This window comes from Lepidochelys kempii, chromosome 16 (assembly GCF_965140285.1).
Source record: "Lepidochelys kempii isolate rLepKem1 chromosome 16, rLepKem1.hap1, whole genome shotgun sequence".
Classification (NCBI taxonomy): Eukaryota; Metazoa; Chordata; order Testudines; family Cheloniidae; genus Lepidochelys; species Lepidochelys kempii.
The window spans coordinates 15,756,882-15,781,713 of NC_136395.1; the positions used below are offsets into that span (position 1 = coordinate 15,756,882).

At 44.1% G+C, this 24,832-nt stretch overlaps 1 protein-coding gene across 1 annotated transcript; it reads right to left on the minus strand.

Moving 5' to 3' along the window:
- Positions 1-766: 766 nt before the first annotated feature.
- On the minus strand, positions 767-24,214 carry URM1 (ubiquitin related modifier 1). The gene is made up of 5 exons (XM_073314256.1): positions 24,137-24,214; positions 17,021-17,091; positions 3,261-3,342; positions 1,900-1,948; positions 767-995 (listed from the first exon to the last, which is right to left on the minus strand). Exons 1-5 carry the CDS (start codon positions 24,169-24,171, stop codon positions 927-929), a joined length of 306 nt encoding a protein of 101 aa, XP_073170357.1. The 5' UTR covers positions 24,172-24,214; the 3' UTR covers positions 767-926.
- Positions 24,215-24,832: the final 618 nt, after the last annotated feature.

Consider the following 24,832-nt stretch of genomic DNA (forward strand, 5'->3'; position numbering starts at 1 on the left):
TCTCATCTGCCAGTGTTTTACCCTCCTTTGTACAGATTTGTAAACATTAGGAAGTTAGAATAGTGTTTCACACCCACTTTGCACAGATGTAAACAGTGACAAGATGCAGGTGAGGGGAGAGCCAGGCTCTAATAGGTGTCTACACTGCAATCAAAAACCCACAGCTGCACCGGAGCAGTTGGGTTGGTGAGGCTCAGGCTACAGGGCTGGTTAATTGCAGACTGAGGCTGCAGCTCGAGCTCTGGGACCCTCCCACCTCACTGGGAACTGGAGCCTGAACATCGATACCACAATTAAACAGCCCCTTAACCTGGTCCAGCTGTGGGTTTTTAATTGCAGTGTAGACACACCCTCAGGGTACATTACCATCCACTCTCCACCTCATGTGAAGACACAGCTAAAAACCTCTTTCCTTCTTTCCTGTATTTCACATTTCCACTTATCTGCTAACGTTGCAAGGCATTTTGGGATACAGTTCATATGAAAGGCATTCCACCAAATAAATGTCCCATTGAAAGAAACACAACTATTGCAGGCAAGGCAAAGTCTGCCCATCCTTGCGCTGAAGCGTAGCCACAATTCCCCAGATCATCTTTCTCCAGGCACCCCCACACACTTAAACTAATTTTCAGCACCTAGTCCAGGAGTCCTTCCCTCATGGACCCAGGAATAAAAAGTGACCAAGTGCAACAGCAGTTTCCCATCACCTATGTACCTGGGATTGCAGACAGGAGAGGTTAAAGTAGAACCAAAGGATGGAAGTGCCTGAAGTGCACGCCAGGCCAGTCACTGGCATGGGCTTTATTTGTACGCCTAATGACAGTGTAAATGATTTGCCATGGCTTGTAAGCGAGGCACAGACAGTTCAGAAGTCATGAGGGTTCTCCCCCAGTGTTTTTGTTTTATGTCCTTGTGTCTTCCAAGAGTCAACCACCATGCAACGTTGAGATGAAAACCACATTATCCTGGTCCTGGAGTTTATAATCCAGCTCGCCCTGCAGGTCAAGAAAGAATGAGAAATGGTTTAATAGGCATTTCCAAACAGAGACTGCAAAAGAAGAATGTCTTATAACAGATGCCAGAGCACTAGGGACTACAGAGGGTTACTTCTAAGAAAGGCAAGGTGGAGTAGACAGGAGAGGGAGCTCTCATACATTCACTGTCATGGGGAAGTGCCACTCTCAGAACGGACTATTATATCTGCAGACTAGTTAGTGACTATTTATGGTGTGTGATGCTGGGCTGAGGGGGAAGACATTAGCCTGTTTGCCTAGGCCACATCTGCACTAAAAAGTTAATCTGACCCAGCTACGATGCTCTGGGGTGTGAAAAATCCACACTCCTGAGCAGCATAGTTAAGCCAACCTAACGCATGGTCTAGACAGCACAAGGTGGACAGAAGAATTCTTCCCCGCTTTAAACATAATCCTAGTGCAGCAAAAACTGCAAGGGCCAGCTTAGCTTGTTCTACCTCAGCATGCTTCTTTGGCTCACCTGAGCATGGTCTTCACCTCCCAAGCACTCACCTTGTTATAATCAATGGCTCTTACAATTGCCCAAGGCTGTGAAGCAATGTTGGTGCCCCGCTAAGCAAGTGATTATCTCAAGCATGGATGACACACCAGCTGTGGGCTTCACTCCTCTGGGAACTCAGTTGAAGGTCAGGGAGTGTGGGTGATCTTCTGGGGGACTGAATGGCGGTTGAGCCTCAGCAGGTTAGATAAAGGCTCCAGGCTTTAGAACAGCCACAGCCAGTACAACACATGGAAGAACTCCTCCCTCCCATTGCCCACTACTAGATGCTTAGCTTGGGGCAAGAATCTAGAATAGCTTCCCAAGAACATCCACAAATCAGGCAGAGCAACATAACAAAGAAAATAAAACTGAAGTAGTACAGACCATTAGTTCCCAGTCTGCATCATTGATGAGCACCAAAATTCCTGGCCGCCTGCAGAACACAGAGAAGTTGTCAGGCAATAGGATTGCTAAAAGCTGCAAGGAGTTACCACCACTGGCTGTTAAAAAGCAGACCACAGGCAGTCTTGTCTGTGAAGCTGATGTGAAAAGGGAATCATAGCACAGAGGTGGAAACAGAGACAGGCAGCGCCCTTTCTAGATCAAATAAAGGGGAAACTAGATTGATCCCAGAGCTCATTTGAATCAAAAGACACCATTCATGAGAAGGCTCTGAGATGACTCCATTTCAATACCACATAGAAAAGCCAGGTAATTAAAGCCCATGCACTGCAATCGAGTGCAGAGAGGTCAATTCAGAGCTAAGGAAAGCAATTGTAGTGCCCCGCTAAAGGTTGTAAACACCCAGGATCAACTCAGAGCTCCTGATTAGAGGCAAAGGGATTCCCCTTCTTTGATCTTCAGTGTCCTGCAATTGTCTCTCCTGCTACCCGGGGACCTGGCACATGCTTCAGCTCACAGAGACCTGTGAGGAATGTTAAACACCCCAACCTCCATTCTGCAGCTGGGAATTGCCTGCACAGCACATTGTGCTCCATTTCTTCTGGCCTTTTCCAATGAGATTGGCCCCATTTTAAAAATAAAATAAATTTCCCAGCAGATCTATTTGTTGGTGCTTCTCAGAGTGACTGATCCAAGCCCAGTGATGTGAACAGAGATTGCGCTGTGCAACACAGACACACAGCCGGAACAGGGGGATGGTCTACTTGCTAAAACCTCAACCCTGCAATCTCCACACAATGCCAGTACTTGAGGTGACAGGGAAGGGAAGGAGGCCGTGAGTGCAGGGGGACCTCGTGCTGTGGGTCATGAGGAGACAGACATTTTGTGGAATTGGGTTGGGTTTAGGTTCAGAAGGAGCTGGAGTTCTCCTAGTCAGACCTGGCAAAGAGCACAATCTGGATAATTCTCTAGAATATTAACCCATCTCCCTTTACCACTTTGCACTTGCATAGTCCCTGTCATCCAAGGAAATCAATGCCCTTTAAAAAGAAAGCCTCCTATCCCTCCTTCGTGGTAGTTTTTATCCTTGTTTTACAGATAGGAATAATGAGGCACAGAGAAGCTAAGTGATCTGCCTTTGGTCATACAGCAAGACAACAGCAGAATTGACCCTCTTTCCCTATTCAAGTCTATGGGGTATCCTCTTCTGTGTCATTTCTTCTAGAATATGCCATATTTCAACTGATATAACTTTCTTCCCGCCACCAGCAGTAACATACATGCCCTCTGCACTGGGACTTGCAGATGGAAACATGAGCAAAGTCTTTAACATCTGTACTTACACGGTGTCCCCCTGAATAAATAATTCTGGTCTCTCTTTTAATAGATTCTGTTTGATCCACTTTAGCAGGTTTCTGATGTCCCCTGAAAGGAGAGAGGATGACAGTTTATAGACTAGCTTCCTTATCAGCACCAAATATCCACTGCTGTTTCACAGGAGTGCAAATACCAGGGTCCCAGCCCTCACTCTGCAGTTAGCAAAGATGCCATGCTCTTCCAGGGTCTTCAAGGGAAGAACAGAAGGGATCCTCAAGAACCCACCCAGATCAGCATCCACCAGGAAGGGGCATCTCTTTTGTTAGGAGGCACACACCATGCACACTCACATCCCCATATACAGAGTTGGTTGGACATGCAGACCTGACCACAGAAATTGCAAAAAGCCTCTCACAGTTAATGGAACAGGAATCAAACATTTAAATTGCAAACTTTAAATGGTTAGAATTAAAACAATACAAGCGTGAAGATGAGGAATTCAGTAGTCTCAATGAGGACGACACAAGAAGCTAAGTTTGAAGCTTCTAGTGTTGGCTGTCTGAAGCAAGTACTAAAATGGATTGAACACACATGGTAAAAGTGTCCCCCTTTCCCTCTCTTTCCCCTCCCCACATAAAATGGCGGCATAACTCAAAAGTGGCTGAATTGATTTCACTCAAGTCTCCTAAAAACATTCACCTTTGGGCTGCGACAGGCATGGATACTTGCATGGTGTGTAAGAATTTGTTTGAGAAATTGAAGAGGAAACTAACAAGTGGGTTAGAATGTGACCCTCCCTGGAACAGAGTAGCAGCCGTGTTAGTCTGTATCTGCAAAAAGAAAAGGAGGACTTGTGGCACCTTAGAGACTAACAAATTTATTTGAGCATAAGCTTTCATGAGTTATAGCTCACTTCATCAGATTTTCCACTGCATGCATCCAATGAAGCGAGCTGTAGCTCACGAAAGCTTATGCTCAAATAAATTTGTTAGTCTTAAGGTGCCACAAGTACTCTTTTTCTTTTTCCCTGGAACAGTCACTTTGATAGACACATGCAGGATACAAACAGACGACTATATTTGTAAACGTCTGCTCATTTTGGGCATCCCAATAAGAGACATCTACATCCCGGGGCTGGCTTTGTGTTTGTTAAGTTTTGAAGTGCAGAACACCCACTTTGGCAAGGGAGCTCAGTGGGAGATGTGAGCATTTGCCACCTTTGAAAGCCAGGCCCAGGATGTCTGAAGGCAGGCTGGCACTTTTGAAGGTTTATACTTTTGAAAACGTAACCCCCATAAGACATAGGCAAACATCCATGAATATACAGACACATGCATAAACAGAAATGTTAGAGGTAAGCGTAGTTCTACTCAAGCCCTTTATAATCTCCTTTGGCATCCCACCTTCAGCTTGGACCCTCTGCTCCCCCACCACATCCCCACGCACATGCTTTGTTTGATAGCTTCTTTATTAAAGCTCAGCCTTTATCTTTCTATTTCAGTAGGTGACAGGAAGGATTTGTCTTCATGTAAAAGGAGGAGGAGACACTGCTAGCAGGTTTTTATAGTAACAATTTTACTTTGTGAGGCAAAAACAATTTCTTTAGTGATAGGATCAGTTAATTTCCTATTGGAGAGGGGAGAAGCGTCAGAGGGAGAGAATAATCCATTGCAGAGTTTGGAGAAGCTGACAAATTACAACGTGGCGTTCTCCTGCATTTGCCTCTATATTTCACTGTTCCACAATCCACTTCATCATTCTGAATCTACAATCAGTTATTCTCCCAGGGCTCCTTTAAAGAGCCTTTTGAAAGTCCCCAAAAAGCTTTATTTGTTTCAAAGGCACAAGGAAGTGTTCCCAGTGCACAAATCCACCTATCAGATATAAGGGCTTGAACCCCCTCTAACTGTATCAAAGGGAATAATGGGATGTATTTGCACATCTCTCTGTGGGTTATAAATGGTTCCTAGTCACTGTAAACATTTTCACAACCCTCTTTTACAGGCTGAGCTAAAATACTATTTTTGGTGCAGTTGTCACATGACTGATCCATGAAATAAATACCCTTGTAATGGGGTGACTCAGTCTTTGCACTGTGTCAGCACATTGTGTTGTGCTGTCAGGGAAGCTCCCTGGAATAGAGCTTTGTTTCTTTACAGTAAACCTACACAGAGGTAGGTGCTGTCTTTCACATTTGTGACTCTCCCCACATGAAGAGTAAACTCTACTCTGCTGTAAACAGGTGTAAGTCAGTTACAGGGAATGGAGATACACCTTCCCAGGAAAAAAATCCCCATCCGTTGCAAGTTAAGTGTGTCTCCTCCAGAGGATTCCTTCCATTTTTTCCTCTTTCACACATCCTCTATGGCCCTATGTTGCTGGCTTCCTCTAAAGCAGTGGGACGGATGTATTCTAGGCGGCCAGAGGGGATTGCCTAGAGAACCATGCCAAGTGATGCTGCCTCTCAAAACTGGGCAGTTTCCATCATGAAGGGAAGATAGTTTCATGGCAGCAGATTGCCCTGTACATTGGATCTTCACCAACGGTCAGAACGGGGATTTCTTTTTAATCAAATATCATTTAGAGAAGTTTAGTTTAGCAGCATGGAATATACTATCTTCCAAGGTGACCACTTCCCTGGAGACAGGGAGCAATAGACAGACGGCATACGGGGCAGGTCAGCCAGCCACCAGAACAAGAGCAAACGAATGATGTCAACCTTCTACTGAAAAATGAGGCTGCAACGTACAGCCCCCAGGAGCTCACCCCCAAACTGCTTTCACTCTCCATCACTATGAAATGCCAGCCAGGGAATGAGAATGAGAAACATTCCCACAGGAGGAGGAGGAGTGCAAAAGGGAAAACCATACCCACCACAGCCACACTGTGAAGGGCCTTATACTTGTAAGCAATGCACTTGCATGAGGGCACAAAACAATGAGGTAGATGATAGAGTAAACAGCCTCCTTCTCCGGGGCCCTTCAGGACAGATCGTTTAAACACGAGCACAGTGCATCAGGGTTGGCACTTTCCCAGGAAACATGAGTTTAAGACAGGGCACTGGTCTAAATACCGGCTGAAACCCAGTTTAAAACGGGAAACGGAGAAAAATAATTGCATCAGCATCCAGCAAGTCCAGCAAGCACAGAATGAATCTTTTCGTCCTTTGGATACAGCTATTCAAAACTGAGGAATAAGCTTGGTGTATCCACTACTACATCACAGCTGGTCTTCTGCTACAGAATGCTGCATGGCCAAAGGGGTTGGTAATCTGCAACTCTGCAGGTCTTCGACTGCCTAATGCTTCGAGCCTACAACTCTGCATATTGTTGTTTTCATCTCATACATTTTTTGAGATGTATTTATAGAATATTGAAAACTGAAATATCAAGCATGACATGTATAACTTCCTTGAGAAAATACCAAACCAAAAAGGTACAGACATTCTGATGTTCAGTATTGGAATTACATATTATGTCCACTGCAGTTTTACTTTATTTGTACGACCTAAATTAATCTACGAATCTACTACCTTTTGGAACCACAATTTGAATATGCAACTAAACCTAATTGTAATGTAGTGTACATTAATTAGTTTTTAAAATAGAAAATGCCTTAAACCGGAACTAATTAGTTTTTCCCAGGGTAGGAAAAAAACCCCAAGATTTTACCAGGTAAAAGCCACACCATCCCTGCACTCCGCCAGCTGGACAGAGGATAGCCACCCAGAAGAAGCTTGCAATGTGGTGTGGCTGGCTTATTTCAAGACTGTACTGGAAGATTCCCCCCCACCCTTCCACAATAAATACATTATTTTCAGCCCCATCTGTGCCTTCAGTTACAGAGCCCAGACAGTTTGCACCCACACACAGAAGAACACTCACACCAACACCCCCCCAGAAGTCTCACACATGTGCATAGGAGAACTATACAATCTGGAGAAATTAATGCAACCCCACGCTCTGAGTGTCCATAGCCTCTGTTTGCCAGAAGCTGGGAGAGTGCGACAGGGATGGATCACTTGATTATCTGTTCTGTTCATTCCCTTTGAAGCACTTGGCATTGGCTACTGTTGGAAGATAGGATACTGAGATGGACCATTGGTCTGACCCACTATGGCCGTTGTTATGTAAGCTTTCCCTCCCCATTTATTTTTTGGCTATCCCCTCAGATCCGAAGGGCAATGTAACTCTCACTCCTTCTCCAAATCCTATCTCAAGACTCACTTCTTTCAGCTGTTCTTCCAGCACTGAATTCTGCTCCTGCCCTCGTATTTATCTTTGCTCCTCAAAACTACCAATAATATAATTTAAAGAATGAAAAATGACAGATCCAAGAAGCATGCACAGACAAAATACAAAAACTGAATAAGAATACTTAGATTGCAAGGTCTTTTGGTTGTTCTGCATTTGTACAGGGCCTGGCACAATGGGGTCCTGGTCTGTGATTGGAGCTCCTGGACTCCCAGAAATAATAGTGTGCACATCTAAAGCACAAGTCCTGCTCTTTTATTATCACAACCCTTATCTTTCCTACAGCAACCCCCGCTTTTTGTTACACCAGCTGTGCTATGTATAATTTGGTTTGTAAGCTCCTCGGGCTAAGGTCCTGTTTGTCTGTAAATCACCATGCAAGTGTATGGATCTGCAGAAATAATCAATTGGAAGGAAAGCCAGTTAAACTGACCACCCCCTCCTGTCCACCGCCAAGCTGAATCCTCACCACTGGGACACCAATTTTATACTTTATCTAAACTGCTTACGAAAGTGGACCCACATCATCAGAACAGGAGTATTTAATATTTACAGAAGGGCAATTTCACAATGTATGCTGCCCCTTGGAGGTGACAGATCACGTATTTTGTGCAATGGCAACTCTGTGTTGCTTATTGAACATTATACAATAAAAATAATGTTAAGACATAGGAAACTGGATGGCTCAGAGGATTGATAACAGGATCTTGAGCTGTTTTCCTTTAGTTCACCACTTTAAACCCAGCCCACTTAATAATGGCCAAGATTTGTTACCATCATATGGCCTCAGTGAAATTACTTTAGTAGTTTCAGTCCAGTTCCCAGCAGACAAATATCCAGACCATAAAACCCACCATAACTGCCAACAATGGGGCCAATTAGTGCTAATCTCAACAGAGGTGCCAAGGGCAGAATGGGCCACAGCAGCTGAACTACGCTCTGACCTCAGAGGACGTCTCTGCAATTTGGGGTTGAAGAACAATGGTGGGGAACCCTGTTTCTGTTCTGTGGACAGAGAGAACTCCGTCTTCAGGGCTATCAACCCAGTGCCTTTCACCAGCACAATATTCACAGGAACATTCTGAAGTTCATAGAAAAGCCAAGACAAAATAGCAAATGTGAGTGAACTGACCATTCAAGCGCCTCATGGGGGCTGAAAGCCGTAGGGCCACTGTATACCCACAAAACAAACAGCCCAATGGGAAAGAACAGATCCACGAAAATGAGCATATTTTCAGTGACACAAAGCCACTTGCTTGTCATGCAAGTGGACAGGATGTGAGAGCTGCAGTGAGCATATACCCAAATCCCAGGCTTGTTTTTAACCCACACAAGCTGCATTATAAATATCCCTGAATGTGGTTGAAAGATCTGCAGAGTCTCCAGCTTGGTCTCCTCCAAAGTCTGATCTGCCATATCTAACTTTTCTGTCAGGAAGAATCAGCTGAATGTCCTCTTAGAGAAAGTAATGTGGGACTCCATCTGCGTGCTGCCTTGTACAAACACCTGGGCTCATTTGCACCCTCAGAACCATAGCTGAAACCTATAGATCCTTCCCTGCTCAATAAAACCTCCTGGGCCTGACGGATTCATCAGTGATAACTCAGCATAGAGCGCACTTGCTGTAAGCAGAGAGAAACCAGTCATGGCAGGCAGGTGCCTGGAATAAGAAACACAGGGCCAGCTTTTCGCTGCAAAAGCTCACCAACCAGGTAAACATGCAGGAAACCAAACGTTGCCTGAAACACATACTCGCTGATCTTGCACTAACGTAATATCAGTGAATGTGAAAACACAGCCCTCCACTAACAAAGAAGCTGTACAAACACACAGAGGGCTGTGTGTGTGTCACTGGCAGATTTACACACACAAATACAACATACGCATATCGGCACCTCCCTCATATATTAACAAGCAGATGCACGATCCAACCCTCCTGCTAGGGCTTCCAGAGGGTGTATTTTCAGTAATATCCTTATTTTAGGTGCAGAACAGGAAGCCTATTTCAGAAAAACAGGGGACTCTTAAGGCCTAGATACTCGTCAGTTCTTTTCTGGTTTGTAATAAATAAGATGCATGCAGACCTGCTCACCAAGAGGTCAGTGTTGCAACAGCACAGCCGGTTTTCTCGGGCTGCCTTGCAGACACCTCCCCAAGGGGTACCATTTCTCTGACCCAGAATAAGATCATTTATCATACTGACCACGGCTGAGCTCCAATTTGTTGAGGTCACTAAATCTGGCCAAGCTCCATCCCACCCACATTCTCAGCCACTGGCCTGTAACCATGACAAAGTCCCCTCTTTGCGTGCCTCTTCTATCGTTCCCTCTGGGAAGAGAATTTGTAACCCCTTTGCCAGGTTAGGTGGCTTATTTTTCAAAATATAAAAAAATCCCCAAAATACACCACTCAGGCAGGTGAGTGCCTTGTCCATTTTACTGAATTCTAATTAGCACAAGGGCCACATGTTATGAAAGGGCCCATTGTAAAAATGGACAAGGGGTTTCTCAGGCTAGTTAATGTGCAAAGTGAACCCCCAAAGCAGATGGCAGGGTACCATAAGCTGCAGCAGAAGGCCTGGAATGGCTTATATAAGCAGAATCAGAGGACAAGGGTTAAACTCTGGCTACATCTACACTCAAAGCGCTACAGAGACACAGCTGCACCGATGCAGCTGGCTCTCTGTAGCGCTTCTGGTGAAGATACTCTAAGCCAATACTCTCCAGTCTGCTTAATTACTCCACCTCCCACAAGCAGCGGTAGCTATGCTGGCAGGAGAGACTCTCCTGCCAACAGAGTGCTGTCTACACCAGCACTTAGGTCGGCTCAACTGACATCACTCCAGAGTGTACCGAAGTAAGTTCTAGTGTGGACAAAGTCTCAGACTCAAGGCATGGTTACTCTGCATGGTGACCACAGCAAGGCCGAGAGACATTTCGAATCTGTTTTCACTGACATCTTCCAAGCCATTTCTGACATTTATAGGAGAATAAAAAAAAGACTCCAATTTGGATTCTATTAACAGGGAGCTTTTAGTGACTTTGACCAAAGAGAGAATCCAGATACTGGAACCATCAGCTTCTGTCTGTTAGAAGATAATGCCTGGGGCCTGGGTTTTTCTTACAATCACCTGGCAGAGAGATAACTCTCCCTCCCTCCTTGCCACCGCTTTTAACTGGAAGGGAGGGTCCATATTAGTGCTTCCTCCATTCCCTCTTATCCACAGCACAGGAAGAGACCAGATGCTGTGTTCTTCCATAACCCTTCTGTTAGCTAGGATGGAGGACCTCAGTCCTGGGCCCTGCATTTGGATGAGTCCTGGGCCCTGTCGGTCATCAGGAACATGTGGATCATAGGATTTTCTGTCAGCTCTTGTAAACTAGAAGGGAGCACTCAGATCCCGGATTTCACATTCCCTCCAGTTAGCTGGTAGGGAGATCACAAGTTCAAGGCCTCTTCAATCCCATTTGCCAGCCAGCAGCAAATCGTCAGATCCAAAGTGCTTCTATCAGTTCCTCTCATCTCTAAAGGGACCCTAATCTGATCCTCTGCGTAAAGCTAATCCCGCCACACTGCCGAAATCGGAGTTTCTAATCTTACAACACCCAATGCTATGGTCACTTAAGGCTTCTGAATAAATGCCAGTGCACTAAACTGTCTCTTTTTATTAGGATCATGGATCACTAGTAGTGGTACATGGTCCAGTCTCTTGTTCAAAATTATCTAAGGAAGGAGTTAAGGAGAATCTTACTAAAAGAAGGGACAATAGTTGGTGATTGTATTCAACAGGCAGTGAAGGCTGGATTAGGAATCAGAGAAGTTAGAAATGATGACCAGGGCTCTTCTAGTTTCTCTCTCTACTAGTCCAGGATTATTTCCTATGGAAGATTGTTTAGGGCTTTGTCCAGTCTAGTTTTAAAGGGCACAGGGAATGTGGTGCTTCCTCCACATCCCATGGGGGATTGTGCCATAGCACGCAAAGTTAGGAATTTTTTTACCAATAGCCTAAATTCTCATTTTCTTAATTGCATCCTATCAACCCTAGTTATACAATACTGCATCACCCTAACTATAACCTCTTCCTGACATAAAGAAGTTGGTGTTCCCACCTAGCCACAGATACCCCATCTATTTCTCCACTCATCTATTCTGCATAACCTGGAATTGTTGATGATTAATGTGTGTAAGCCACTCAGGCAAATTCCCTGACAATTCAAAGAAAGCATTACTAAATGCAGACAGAGTCCATTTTAAATCCACTGTGGAAATGAACTTTCCTCTTACACACATTTCCCTACTGTGTTGGGAAAGAAACAGCTGAAAGAGAGGAAACCTAACCACTAACACCACAGACTATGTGGAATTATACATCCAAGACTCACTGCCCATGGAGGAATGTAACTATTCATACAGAAAGACTGCAGAGGGATCCCTCTGGTTCACACTTGCCCTGGCAGCATCTATTTATACAGAAGCCTGTAGAGGGACTCCCCTGGTACAGGCTCAGTCTGGCACTGCCAGTTGAGCAAGACAGTTTCTTGCCCTGACTCCTCAGCCTCTTCCCATCACCTTTAAGATCTAGTGATTTGTTTATGGCTTGAACAGGATTAGTGGGGGAAAATAATTGATGTCCCATTCAATTGCTATTATGACTTTATTCCTCTGCAATACAAAAGCCACACAATTATCTGTGCCAGTCCTCGCCTCTCATTTTCAGCAGTTACTTTGCTAACGTTATATTTTCATATACAGCAAGGACAATTAAACCAATCCCCACCCCCCACCCGAAACACCAACCTCCTAGGCCTTCCTTGAAAGGGGAAAAGAAAGAGCACGAATGGGGGAAGGGGAGGAAGATTTACAATTGAATGGAGATAAGAATGGAGCAGTTTGTGGGATAAAGGGGCTGCAGAAAGAGCTTTACAGATGTGCAGAGGGACTGCGTCTCATTGTTTAATTAAGCAGAAAGTGGCTCTTTTGAAAAGCAATTTTGCACAGGAGCTCTGAGCTCAGCAAAGAGCTCCTGTGAGTGAGGGCAGGAGGAGAAAGGAACAGCTGGCACCCTGAACCGTGTGAAACGCATGCTAAGCAGTTTAAAGGGCCAGGAACCTCCTCATCAGCCTATGCTCTGCTGCCATCCTTTAAACAGTGGTGTCATGACAGCAAATACCACCAAGAGAAAAGCAGTGAGGGGTGGGGGTTGGGTAGTAGGGGATCAAAAGGTTATCCTAATAGGTGCCTGTGCAGGAGCACACTGGCTGGGAAGGACAGAAAAGCAAGGCTTTGTTATCAGAGGGATTTGGTCACACAGAAGAGAGATGGGCTTCTCAGTGCCTGGGAAGTTCCTTCTACAATGAGTCTGGATTAATCTGATCCATGGCAGAGGGTTAACGCAACTCCCATTACATTAAGCCTAGTAGGAAAGCACTGAGGTGACTCCCACAAGAGAATTTTAATTTATCAATCTTTCCTTCTAACAAAAAAGACCTACAAATGAATCCGCTCAATCGGCCCCCTTAAAAATGACACACCCACTTCACTGGGACAACTGCCAGGACATACTGCATACCAGTGATTCAATGGCGGAGATGGCACAACTAGGCAGAACAGATTAAAGGACCCATCCACACAGTCCAAACTACCCTGGCAGGGACATATTAATGAGGCTTGGTAAGCCAGTCAACTGACTAGTCAAATTATGTCAATTGGCTGCCTATTACTTGACCATGGTCAAATATTGCCAAACATTCCAACAAGAAAGCCCTGATACAGACAGTGGCCTACCTTTTTATTGCATCTTGGCGTTCTTTCATTTTTTACATTTCATTTAATTTTTCGGAGTTAAAATAACTTCAGTAACTCATTTTTTGTAATTAGGCAAACGTATCGAAGCCTAAGCCTAAACCTATTGGAGACCACAAAGTCTTACTCTTTTTTGTGACTGTTAGTACTATTCTAATAAGCCATTGCTTTAAAATATTTGACTGGTCAATTGACCAACTATTTCTGAAAAAAGAAAAGGAGTACTTGTGGCACCTTAAAGACTAACCAATTTATTTGAGCATGAGCTTTCGTGAGCTACAGCTCACTTCATCAGATGCAGTAGCTCACGAAAGCTTATGCTCAAATTGGTTAGTCTCTAAGGTGCCACAAGTACTCATTTTCTTTTTGCGAATACAGACTAACACAGCTGTTACTCTGAAACCTGACAACTATTTCTAGACTCGTCAAATGCCAAAACTGAATACTAATGGCACAGTGCCCTGATAGTGTCCTAATATGGATCTCCCCTGACATAGGAGATTTGGCTGTGCAGACTGGCCTTGTGAAAGAGGGGTCTGGGAGTCAGGACTCCCAAATTCTAATTCTACCTCTATACGAACAGGAGATGCTCTCTCTAGTAAGTCACATTACCTCTGCACTTCAGTTTTCCCCATCAGTAAATATATACTTAACTAGCCCATTGGGGTGTTGCAAGGAAGAGAATATTCACATAGTCCTTTGAAGATGGAAAATGACATGTCAGGTGGTTTGGAAGGATTAGTTTTTATTTATTTTAATGTCTGTGGATTAAGTCAACAATTATTTATTTTTTAATTTGACAAAAACTTTACCCTACCAGAAATATTTTAAACATTAATTTCAAAAAATTAAGAGAGAAGTTAGGAGTAATCAACTCAGCAATAAAATCATTCCAAAATACTGATTTCTTATTGACAGCCAAATGTTATCACCACTATTATTTTGTACTTCTAGACAACTGGTGCCATCTTGTACGCTCAATTCTAGCTATCTTCCTGGCACTCAGGTACCACATTTGGGTCTGACTATCCCCTAGCCTACTCTATCTGAACGATTCTGTTCATACATTGGGGAGTGAGTGGGGGAGTGAGTGAGTGTATGTCCCCGTCCCTCTTTTGAGGTGCTGAGACTAATGCCGACTGATTTCAACAGCAGTGAAGAGCACTCAGCACCTTGCAGGATCAGGTGCTTGGACTGTAAATCCCTCGTAGCATTTCCTGTGTCTCAGCACCATGCACAGTCAAACTCAACAAATACGTTATTTTAATTCCCCCCCCCTCAAAATTGTGATGAACAATGGATTTTTCCCCTGTGAGATTTTGAGTAAATGGGGAAAATATACATATGATTATTGAAATTTATGGATTAAAATTTTATCCTTCCAAACCTGTGAATGCCAAGTACTCTAACAGATCTAGAAGCTTCAGATTGGTCATTACTGCACACAATTGACACTTGGAACTTCTGCTCCAAAAGTAGACTCCTGCCACTTAAAGGAAAAATTTTCATGATCGTTAGCAGTGCAGGGCCTATGATACAGAGTTGAGCAGCTCCTTGCACAACATCCAGAGCCTCTTTAATCAGTGCTCTCACCTGAGCATACAAGATTCAGTAGTAAAAACGCTGCAGTGAGTTTTTCTAGTTACTCTTAGCCAACCTAACATCATGGATTTGAACCTGTGACTCTGCTGCAGGGGTTAAACGATGCTCGTTATTTTCCCATCCTTCCAACAGAGTCAATTAAATTCTCATGACCATAGACAAATCCAGCACTGTAAACCCAAGTGGGATGGAGGAAGGACCTCAGACATCACTAGCAGCAGCATTCATACAATGCTCTATTTGATTGTCGAAGCACGTGGTTAAATACATTACTGTGGTTTGTTTCAGGGGGATACTGCCAAATACATTTTCATAGTTTTTATTTAGGGTTTCTTTTCTTTATGCTTCATTGTTTCTAATAGCGCCTTCGATGCTTGAAATTAAGGTTTACTTTCTGAGCCAATTTAATCCTCTCTCCATGTGACATATCTCCTTCGCTGTCCTCTCCCACCTAGCAATGTTTTTATGCAGAATAAGTCAAAAGAGCGAGCTCCTTTAGTTTCTCTTTATCAGCATGATCAATGAGTTTATCAAAATTGTCAGCATAATTCTGGGACAAATGTTCTTATTTAACTTGTGCTCTTCTTTCTGCATGAATCTGCAGCACCCGAGAAAAATACGATATGGTCTCACATAAAGTCGGGTGATATGTGTACACGTCCACACATACACCCAACACACAACCCCCTTTTTGAGGGGGGATATGTTCCTCAGGGGCAACATGATAAAAATCTCTACAAACCCCAGATAGCAAAGACAGCTGCTGCCACGTGGCTCCATACATGGCCTGCGGTAGTCCCATTTGCAGCTCCCTCCCATCTGCCCTCTTTAACCTCCTCCAGACCCTCTTCCCTCTGGCCACTTAACACAAGAGGAGAAAGGGAGAAAAATCTTCATGTGTACATTAGCCAGGTTTAGAATCCAACCACATTTTCACCTCATGCCTAGAATCAGGAGATTAGCGTGTAGTAATCTCACTAATTAAATATAAAACCAATTTTTATAATGCAGAGAGCACTATCCAGGGCAAATTTGGAGCACAGACTATTTTATTCGTTTATACGTTCTTACGTATTTGTTCACCTAGCTCCCCATCCCCCTGCATCTGGGTGTTATACAAAATGTATACACAAACAATTAAATATAGTTGGGCCCAACGTCCCAGAGAGAAGCAGTTGCTCTGCAAAAAGAGGGACAAAAAAATAACAACAACCCAAGAGGAAAGGAAGAGCAAGGGATGCCAAAATGGCCAAAAATAAACTTGACTAATAAAAATCAGTTAAAATGGGATGATCCTAGTATTCATGAGATCTGTATTGTTTTTCTTCAGTACACTACGACATGAACATATGGTGCAAAGTAAGTGACTAGACAAGAAACATGGTGAGTTTGTTAATTCTTTAAATACACAAGGCCCAGTGATGCAGTCCTTACTCAATTTGGAATATACCGGTTGCTAAAAATCGCACTGCAAATGAAGTGTGGGCAAGTCTAGAGGGGAGGAAAATCGTAATCAGAATGATGTTGATATCCCGAATCACTAAGGAAATACATTAATGTTGTATAATCACTGGAACAGTCACTGGTCACTCAGTCTAGCAGTGTTTTGTTTTTTATTATATGCAGGACTGAAAAGAGGATGTCCTGCACATAAGGCGAGCATAATTTTCAAGCCCTAGCTTTGTCATGCTTGTCTGCATGGTTTAAGTATATTCAGTTGTTTTAAATTAAAATCAAGAGAGCGATATGCCTATATAAGCACAGAGAAAACTGGCCAACAGGCAGCTTCATGGACAGACCAAGGAGAATACACTTCATGAAAATATTTAGAGGCTGCTGGGTATTAACAGCATTCAGAGGAGAGGGCAAAATTTTTGAAGAAAGGAACTCACTTTGTGGTTGCCTGGAGGATGGGAAAGGTGCTCAGTCTATTTATGTTTTTTATTTACTTTGAGGGTTAACTATTGTCTGCCAAGCTAGCCAATCAATAGCAGCATGGCTGAAACTGCCCTAAACCACATTGATTCCAGTTGTAAACTGAACAACTGCTGTACAAACGTACTTTCCTTTTCACACGCATTTCATTTGCTGTCATGCTTTCAACTTATTTGAAAAGCTCTAATACTCACAAGGCTCTGGTTGACAGGGCAAGGTCACCTGATGTTTTTTAATGCCATCAAACAAGAGCTCTGCTCCACCTCTGAAATAAAAAGAGAATGCACAACTCATTCTTTGTTTTATTGTCCAGAAGTTATAAATGGGGTAGTTTACAATGCAAAAAATTCAGAACAAACACAAATTGGAACTGATTGTATTTCAAGTAGGACCATTGTCTGTCTGTTTTTGTCTATTTGGACTGTAAGCACTTTGGGGCAGCAACTGCCTCTTACTATTAGTTATCTGTATGGCTAGCTATGGACCAGGACCCATTGTGCTAGGCACTGTACAAAACAGAGGACAGAAAGATGATCCCTACATCAAAGAGCTGACAATCTGCTTGTTTAGTGCCTAGCATAACAGGGCCTCAAACTCAGTTGGGCCTCTAGACAGTAGTGTAATACAATTATATTAAAAACTCACAGACTCTAATACCTTGCCCTTCTATAACACTTTTCTAAGGATCTCAAAGTACTTTACTAACCTCAAACCTCATAACACCCTGTGGAATAAGTATTATCCCTAGTTTACAGATGGGAAGAAACAACTCATACAAGGTCACACAGCAAGTCAGAGGCAGAGCCAAGAGGATAATCCTGGAGTACCAGCAGTTCCCTCTTGGTCTATCAACTACATAAATCGCTCTCCCAAGCATTACAGCAGAAACATATGCGCAGTGTGAGTAGCAAGCAAAACAAGGGACTTTACATGCAAGTTGCACAAAATATCACTCACCACATGCTCCACCCTCTGTACTTCCTCCCTGTTGAAGAGGCCAGTTCAAAGTCTCTGTCCTGATATTTAAACACTCCCAGAGATATCGCCTCTCCTTCTGCGACCATTATATTACAATCCGCCAGCACAATTAAAATGCTGACCAATAAACAGAGCCTTGTGAGCTTAGGAGGCAGAACTTTATCAGGAGTTGATCCCAGACTATAACAATTTTGGGATTTCAATGGGATTTGGGTACCTAACTCCCTTAGGCCTATGAAAATCCCAGGCTAAATGCAAAAAACTCATTTCTGTGGCTTAGACTTCCCTCAAACTCTCCTGTGAAGAAAGTATGATTCTACTTTACAGCCCCGATCAATTAATTTCTTGAGAATACAGGATTGTAAGAACCCTCTGTACGAAGAGGGTTACTGAACTGGACCAGGAATCCGGGCCTTATTCCTGAATCTGCCACTAACTTCTTGTGTGTCACCAATTTCCCCATTTATAAAATAGCGGGCAATTAACCATCTCAGTAAAGTGTTTGAGGCTTTATTGTTTATGAAGTGCTCTGTGCTGAGCAGGACTCTAAGACAGACCCGTGGGACTGATTTGATGACTCATTGTCATAGTGGCACCTCACTCGAAAGCACTGATATATATTTGAAGGGGCAACCCATCTGAAAAGGCAGAGATTTTGGTTTTGCTGCAAAGGCACCAAGAGGTATTTTCCAGCAGGCCAGGACGGACTCACGAAATGGCCCATGAGAACAACATTGAAGGACCTCAGCATGCACCCAGCAGAGCACACCAGACAACTGGTAAAATGCAGGAGAAATTTTGTAAGGAAATAGCAGGCATGCTGAAAATGGGAAGAACAACAGAGTCTAACAGTCCCTGGCTTCTCTAGTTACGGTCCCTGAAAAGGAGGAGAACAAAAGGGTTGTGTGTTGAGTACAGAAAGCTTAAGGATGTCTTGGTTCCTGATGCATACCATTTACCCAGGATCAACACCACACTAGACACCATAGGCAGGGCAAGGTTCCTGAGCCTCCTAAATTTAACAAAGAGGTATTGTCAAATTCCTTAAACACTGAAGTGCAGGGGGGAAGAAAAAAAAATCTGCCTGTGTTACTGAGTGAGGACTTTTTGAGCTCACAGCATTACCTTTTGGGTTAATCAATGCAGGAGCCACATTTCAAAGGCTGGTGAATCACGCATTAGCTGGGTTACAGGAGCTTGCTTGACCCTGCAGAGATGACATTGCCATCTTCAGCAATTCGTGGTCAAATCATAAAAACCCAGTTGGGAATTGTGCTGAAGAAATTCAAAGACGCTAGTGTCATGGCAAAAATGTCCAAGTATAAAATGGATGCAGCCAAAGTCCCTTATCTAGGAGGACATTTGGAAGAGGGGGCCAGATTTGCCCAGATCTATTGAAAGTAGAATTCACTATTAACTGGCCTGTACCAGAAACCAAAACATAAGTTCAGACATTTATAGGCTTGAAGAACTATTACCACCAGTTTATGGAAGGATTTAGCAACAGGGTGTCTGCTATCACAGACCTGTGCAAAAGAGAAAACCTAACATGATGCTGTGCACAACAGCCTGTCAGAAAGGCTGTGATAAGGCAAAGAAAATCCTAAAACCTATTCTGGCCAAACCAGATTTTGACAAGGAGTTTGAACTGTGCACCACCACTTCCGACACAGGCCTGGGAGTGGTCCTGACGCAAGCAGGTGAAAACAATAAAAAGCATCCTGTTGCTTTCCTAAGTAAAAACCCTGATCCCTGGCAAACAGAACTCCTCTGTCATAGAAACCAAATGTTATGCAATTGTGTGGGCGGTCAAGCAGTTAAGGCCTTACTTATTTAACAGGAAGTTTAGGGTCCTAACAGCCCACTCTCTGTTGATACAGCTACACAAAACAAAAGGTATCAACTCCAGACTGAGACACTGGGGCTTAGCAATACAGCAATATGAGATGAAAACTGTACATATTAAAGGCAAAGAAAACGTGGTGGCAGTTGCACTGTCCAGGCTAAAGGGCTCCAAGCTGATGCATATGGATTAGCCAGGGCTGATCCTACTGCAGTAGTGTAAGAAGGGAGGTGTGACCCAGGGACCTCAATGTCAACTGACAGAGGGGATGCATGTGGTTTTACAGGGATCTACTGAATCTGGTACATACATAATAATTTATCAACGGGTGACATGTAAGGTGTCTACCACAAACCAGTAGCTTACTGGTCATCATAGTCATTGCATGTATGGACAGGTAATATTTAAGATGTTGTATATCTATACTGGAAATTATGTTCTTAAAGCCTTGAAGTTAAAAGTAAGCCACCAGCTGGTGACAGGCCTTGAACAGATTTTGTTCAGACAGGTAGCTGGCAGGATATACTTTTCTCTCTGTCTGGTCAAGTGTATTGTGCACTGTATTTATTACAATGGAGGCTTATTTGCATTACTGAGCCGGATATTAGTCAAGAGATTGCAAAATACAAGAGCAGAGAGCTGTAGGAAAAAACTAAAACAGCAGTGGGGTATCCTGTTTATGAGTAAAGACAATAATTTGGGGGTATACTGGGGTCCTGAGTTACACCCTAGATCCTTCACTGAGGAAATGAACTGTCATTGTGTTCGGTCTTATGAAAGGAGGTCACAACGAACCCAGCTGGAAAACACTGCAAAGACTCTGGGTGAGCTAAACTTCACTAAAAAGGAAATTAACTTGTTAAAGAAGTCTAGGCTCTAGAATGCCTATTACGATTTTATTTTATATGTAACTTTGTTTTCAATACTTTTACTTGCTACTTCTCTAACCTCTATTTTTGTTAAATAAACTTTTGCTTATTTTCACTATAAACATATCTAAGTGCTATGCCATTTTAATAGTGGAGCTGTGATCTAATGTGTAACTAGTAAGCGGAGGGATGCTGTTCCTTTGTGAGCAGTGAATGTCCACTGGAACAGGGGCTGGACACTCCAAGTTGGAGAGTACCTAGTGCTAACCTGCAGAAGGACAGCAGAGTCTGCGTAGGCCAAGAAGGGAGTGCTCATGTTGCCAGTTGAGTCAGGGAGCTGACTCTAGGCAGACGCAGAGAAGGCTTTCTCATGCTAAGGGCAGGTGGTAGTGAGCTGCCTCACAACCGTGGGTATGTCTGGGAAGTGTCACAACATTATATAACAAGGAGCCTGGTGACACCTTAAAGACTAACAGATTTATTTGGGCATAAGCTTTTGTGGGAAAAAAAAACACTTACCCATGAAAGCTTGGGCCCAAATAAATCTGTTAGTCTTTAAGGTGCCACCGTACTCCTCGTTGTTTTTGTGGATACCGACTAACATGGCTATCCCCTGATACCTAACATTATACAAGTGCAACATTGGACAATATATGCTACTGACTCAGTTCTGCTTTGTGAGGCCAAGAATTTAAGAACTACGTGCCTAAATAAAGATTCAGACACCTAAGTATGAGGTTTCAGAGTAGCAGCTGTGTTAGTCTGTATCCGTAAAAAGAAAAGGAGAACTTGTGGCACCTTAGAGACGAACAAATTTATTAGAGCATAAGCTTTCGTGAGCTATAGCTCACTTCATATGAGGCTTGATTTTCAGAAATGGTGAGCAAGCAGCAGCTCCCATGGAACTCAAGGGAAGCTAGCCAGTTCATCACTTTTGAAAAATCAAGTAATTTAAACCCCTAAATCCTTAAACTTTAACACAATTTTTAAAATCTTGGCATGAGTCATTCTGCCTGAAGTATAGGCGCTGCTAGAGGCTCATGCCCTACCAGTATTGAATTTGGAAGATATTTGATAATGGATTCATCAAATAGGTTCATAAAAACTACCAAACTCTGTGCAGACACCATTTAATCCTTGGAAAGATTCTCAGTCTTAAAACGCAGAAAATATTTTATAACTTTTTTACAACTGAGATGTACAAGTATGAGTCAGATACCTTGTATGTCTTACAACAATGTAGATTGAAAATTGTCTCAAAAAAGATATTTTAAAAGCAAACATGTGAATAACATGGAAAATATTGAATCTACATGTGACTGAGTCCCTTTAAATCCAATATCTAAAAATATCACACTAGGAGTTTTTCTTGGCTCTGCTATGGAAGAGCACAACAGAACCTTTGTTATGCTCTCAGCAGTGCTACTTATATGCAGTGACACTCCTAAAGACTGCTCTGTTGGTGTTCTTCCACCAACTCACAAAAAAAATGGAAGCAGCAATTATTAACCTTAGCTGAGATTCTTGTAAGAGAACAAGTCACAGTAATTATATGAAAAACATTTTTTTTATGTAACGAAAACAAGGTCACACTGTTACTGTAGAAATGTAGATGGAGAGATAAGGTCCTTCTGTAATGCGCTAACTGTGGAGAACTCAGCTGTGATTTACACATAGAGAGCTCATTTATGCATTTCCAAGGGAAGCAAAAATGCTTCTTACTCTTCTGAGAACTAGGAGAGTTACTGCAGCTGGAAGTGGGGAAAGATTGAGGAAGGACCACTTACAGAAATGAGCATTTAAAGGGTTATGAAGATTGCGTATGTGTATAGGGATGGGGAAACCAAGCAAAGCCTTTTAGCTTTTGTAAGAAAAGACTTAACAAAATGTAAGACCAAGACAAATGTTTTCACAAATGTTGAAAACTGACCTTACTGGTTTACTTTGTCTGAGCTAAAAGAACTGCAAAAAGCAAACAGTATAAACATTGAAAAATATATATAAAAATTATTTCAATTTTAATCAATTTACTATCCCAAAGGAAAAGGAAATGATTTATAATCTATTTTTGACATTCACAATGGGATAATCCATCAGTAAAAACAACCTCCCTCCCATTGTTCAGCGAGTGAAGAACAGGAGTTTTCTCTAGGGTAAGGCCATCTCAGTAATCCTGCCTGTTAACTGTGGTATCAAATAAAACAAACAAAAACATTTTGGGGCAACTGTACCAGTCTACTGAACTAAGACCTCACTTGTACCCAACACCTCCCGCTAAATTGTGCGTGCTCTAATTTGACGTAGTCCTTGGGCAATTACAAGACTGAGGACTTTAACAGTGAAAGACAGTAATTGGTACACAAGAGCCTACAAAACTAAATGGGAGGTAGAAAGCAGTGACCAACAGAAAGGCTTGTCATTGACATAGGAAGGAGGAACAGAGTAAATGTTACAAAACCCTGAAATATCAGACCTGGTACTTATTGAATCTTGTTTTAAAATAAATTGTAAATGCCTCTGAACAAGTTGTGTGTCTTCCTGTGTTTTTACAGCACCTAGATCAAAGGGTGCATTGTGTGCTACAGTCCAAAATGAAACTACAGCAAAGCTTCAGAACTATTTTTGTAAAACATGTTGCCTTATCTCTGTAAATGTGTTGATTGTTTAACATAATTTGTCCTTTTGCCAACAATGAATGATGACAAAAGTCCTAAATTTTCTGAAAACTCTGGATAGTCACATGTTAATTACAACCCACTCAACCCATTCCTGAAACCCCAGTGCCTCTCTCACATCTGCTTTCCTCATTGATTAGTGCAGACCAGCTCCCATCCTAGCTAGTCCCTCATTGTGGATCCCTTTAAGGCACATTTTAAAGCCTCTCCTTCTTGTGATGGCCCCCCATATGAGTTTCAATAGGATATTTAAAATCCTCCTGATGAAAGTTGTCCCACCTAGAAAGCATTCCCTGAAACTAAGTTTCTGAGAGACAAAAAATGCTAGGTATAGAACGACACCTTGCTCCTAAACAGCAGGACAGACGATCCCTATTTTTCTTCTCATTCCCATTGTGAAAAGCATTCTAGTCTGTGCTCCAAGGCAGTGACCACACACCCAACCATAGTCCTTATCCCTCCAAAACCCAGTAACCCCCTAAACTCCTACCCAATCAGCATTATCGACTCTAGTGCCAGCCTCGTTCCCCAGCCCTGCACTATAATCACCCGAGATGTTGGGCCCCCTGCACCACCTCCAGAGTCCCACCCCCACCCGGTGCCGTGTTTTGTGCCCCAAACCCTCACGCTTCCTCCACTCTTCCCCCACGACCCTATGCCAGCCCCCTAACCCCAGGGCCCGCCTGGTCCCCCGGACCTGCTTGCCGCAGCCTCTAGTACATTGGTCTCGCCACCTGCCGGCACCAGTCCCCCCCACAGCTCCAGACCCACCAGGCTCTATCTCCGTGCCCAGTCAGCGTGTCCGCGGACCTCCTGGCCCACCCCACGGCCAAGCACCCACAGGAGCGGCTCCCACTGCCGCGAGCCCCAAACGCCCCCAGGGCACGGCCGCTCTAAGGACCCCTGCTCCAGCCTCCAGGCCCCTCGCTGCAGCCCCTCACTCACCCAAACTCCACCAGCAGGGACATGGGCGCCGCCATCTTGGCGGAGGGGAAGCACGAAGCTCAACCCGGAAGTTCCTCCTCACTTCCGGCTACCTGGGGTTGCGTAGCAGCCGCGGCGACACGGCGGCCTTTGGGGGAGGGGATCCGGGTGGGAGGGCGGAGCCAGCGCCGGCCTTGAGAGGGCGGGGATCGCGAGTTTAAACCAATCAAAGGGCGGGCGCCGGAGCTGAGCCCCGCCCCTGGGGCTGGAGCCTGCGGCCTGTCATGTGGCCGGGGGGCCTTTGCGATCCTGAGGCTCCGGGAGCTGGGGCTTTGGGGAGGCACAGAAACTCAGTGCTACCATCACTGCGCACGCTCACGGGGCGCTGATACGGGGCTGTCCAGCGCCCAAGGCAGAGCTGGGGCACGTGGCCCCTGGTACCCAAAGGCAGAGCCCCTGGGGGTGAGGGCACGTGGCCCCTGGTACCCACAGGCAGAGCCCCTGGGGGTGAGGGCACGTGGCCCCCTGGTACCCAAAGGCAGAGCCCCTGGGGGTGAGGGCACGTGGCCCCTGGTACCCACAGGCAGAGCCCCTGGGGGTGAGGGCACGTGGCCCCCTGGTACCCAAAGGCAGAGCCCCTGGGGGTGAGGGCACGTGGCCCCCTGGTACCCAAAGGCAGAGCCCCTGGGGGTGAGGGCACGTGGCCCCCTGGTACCC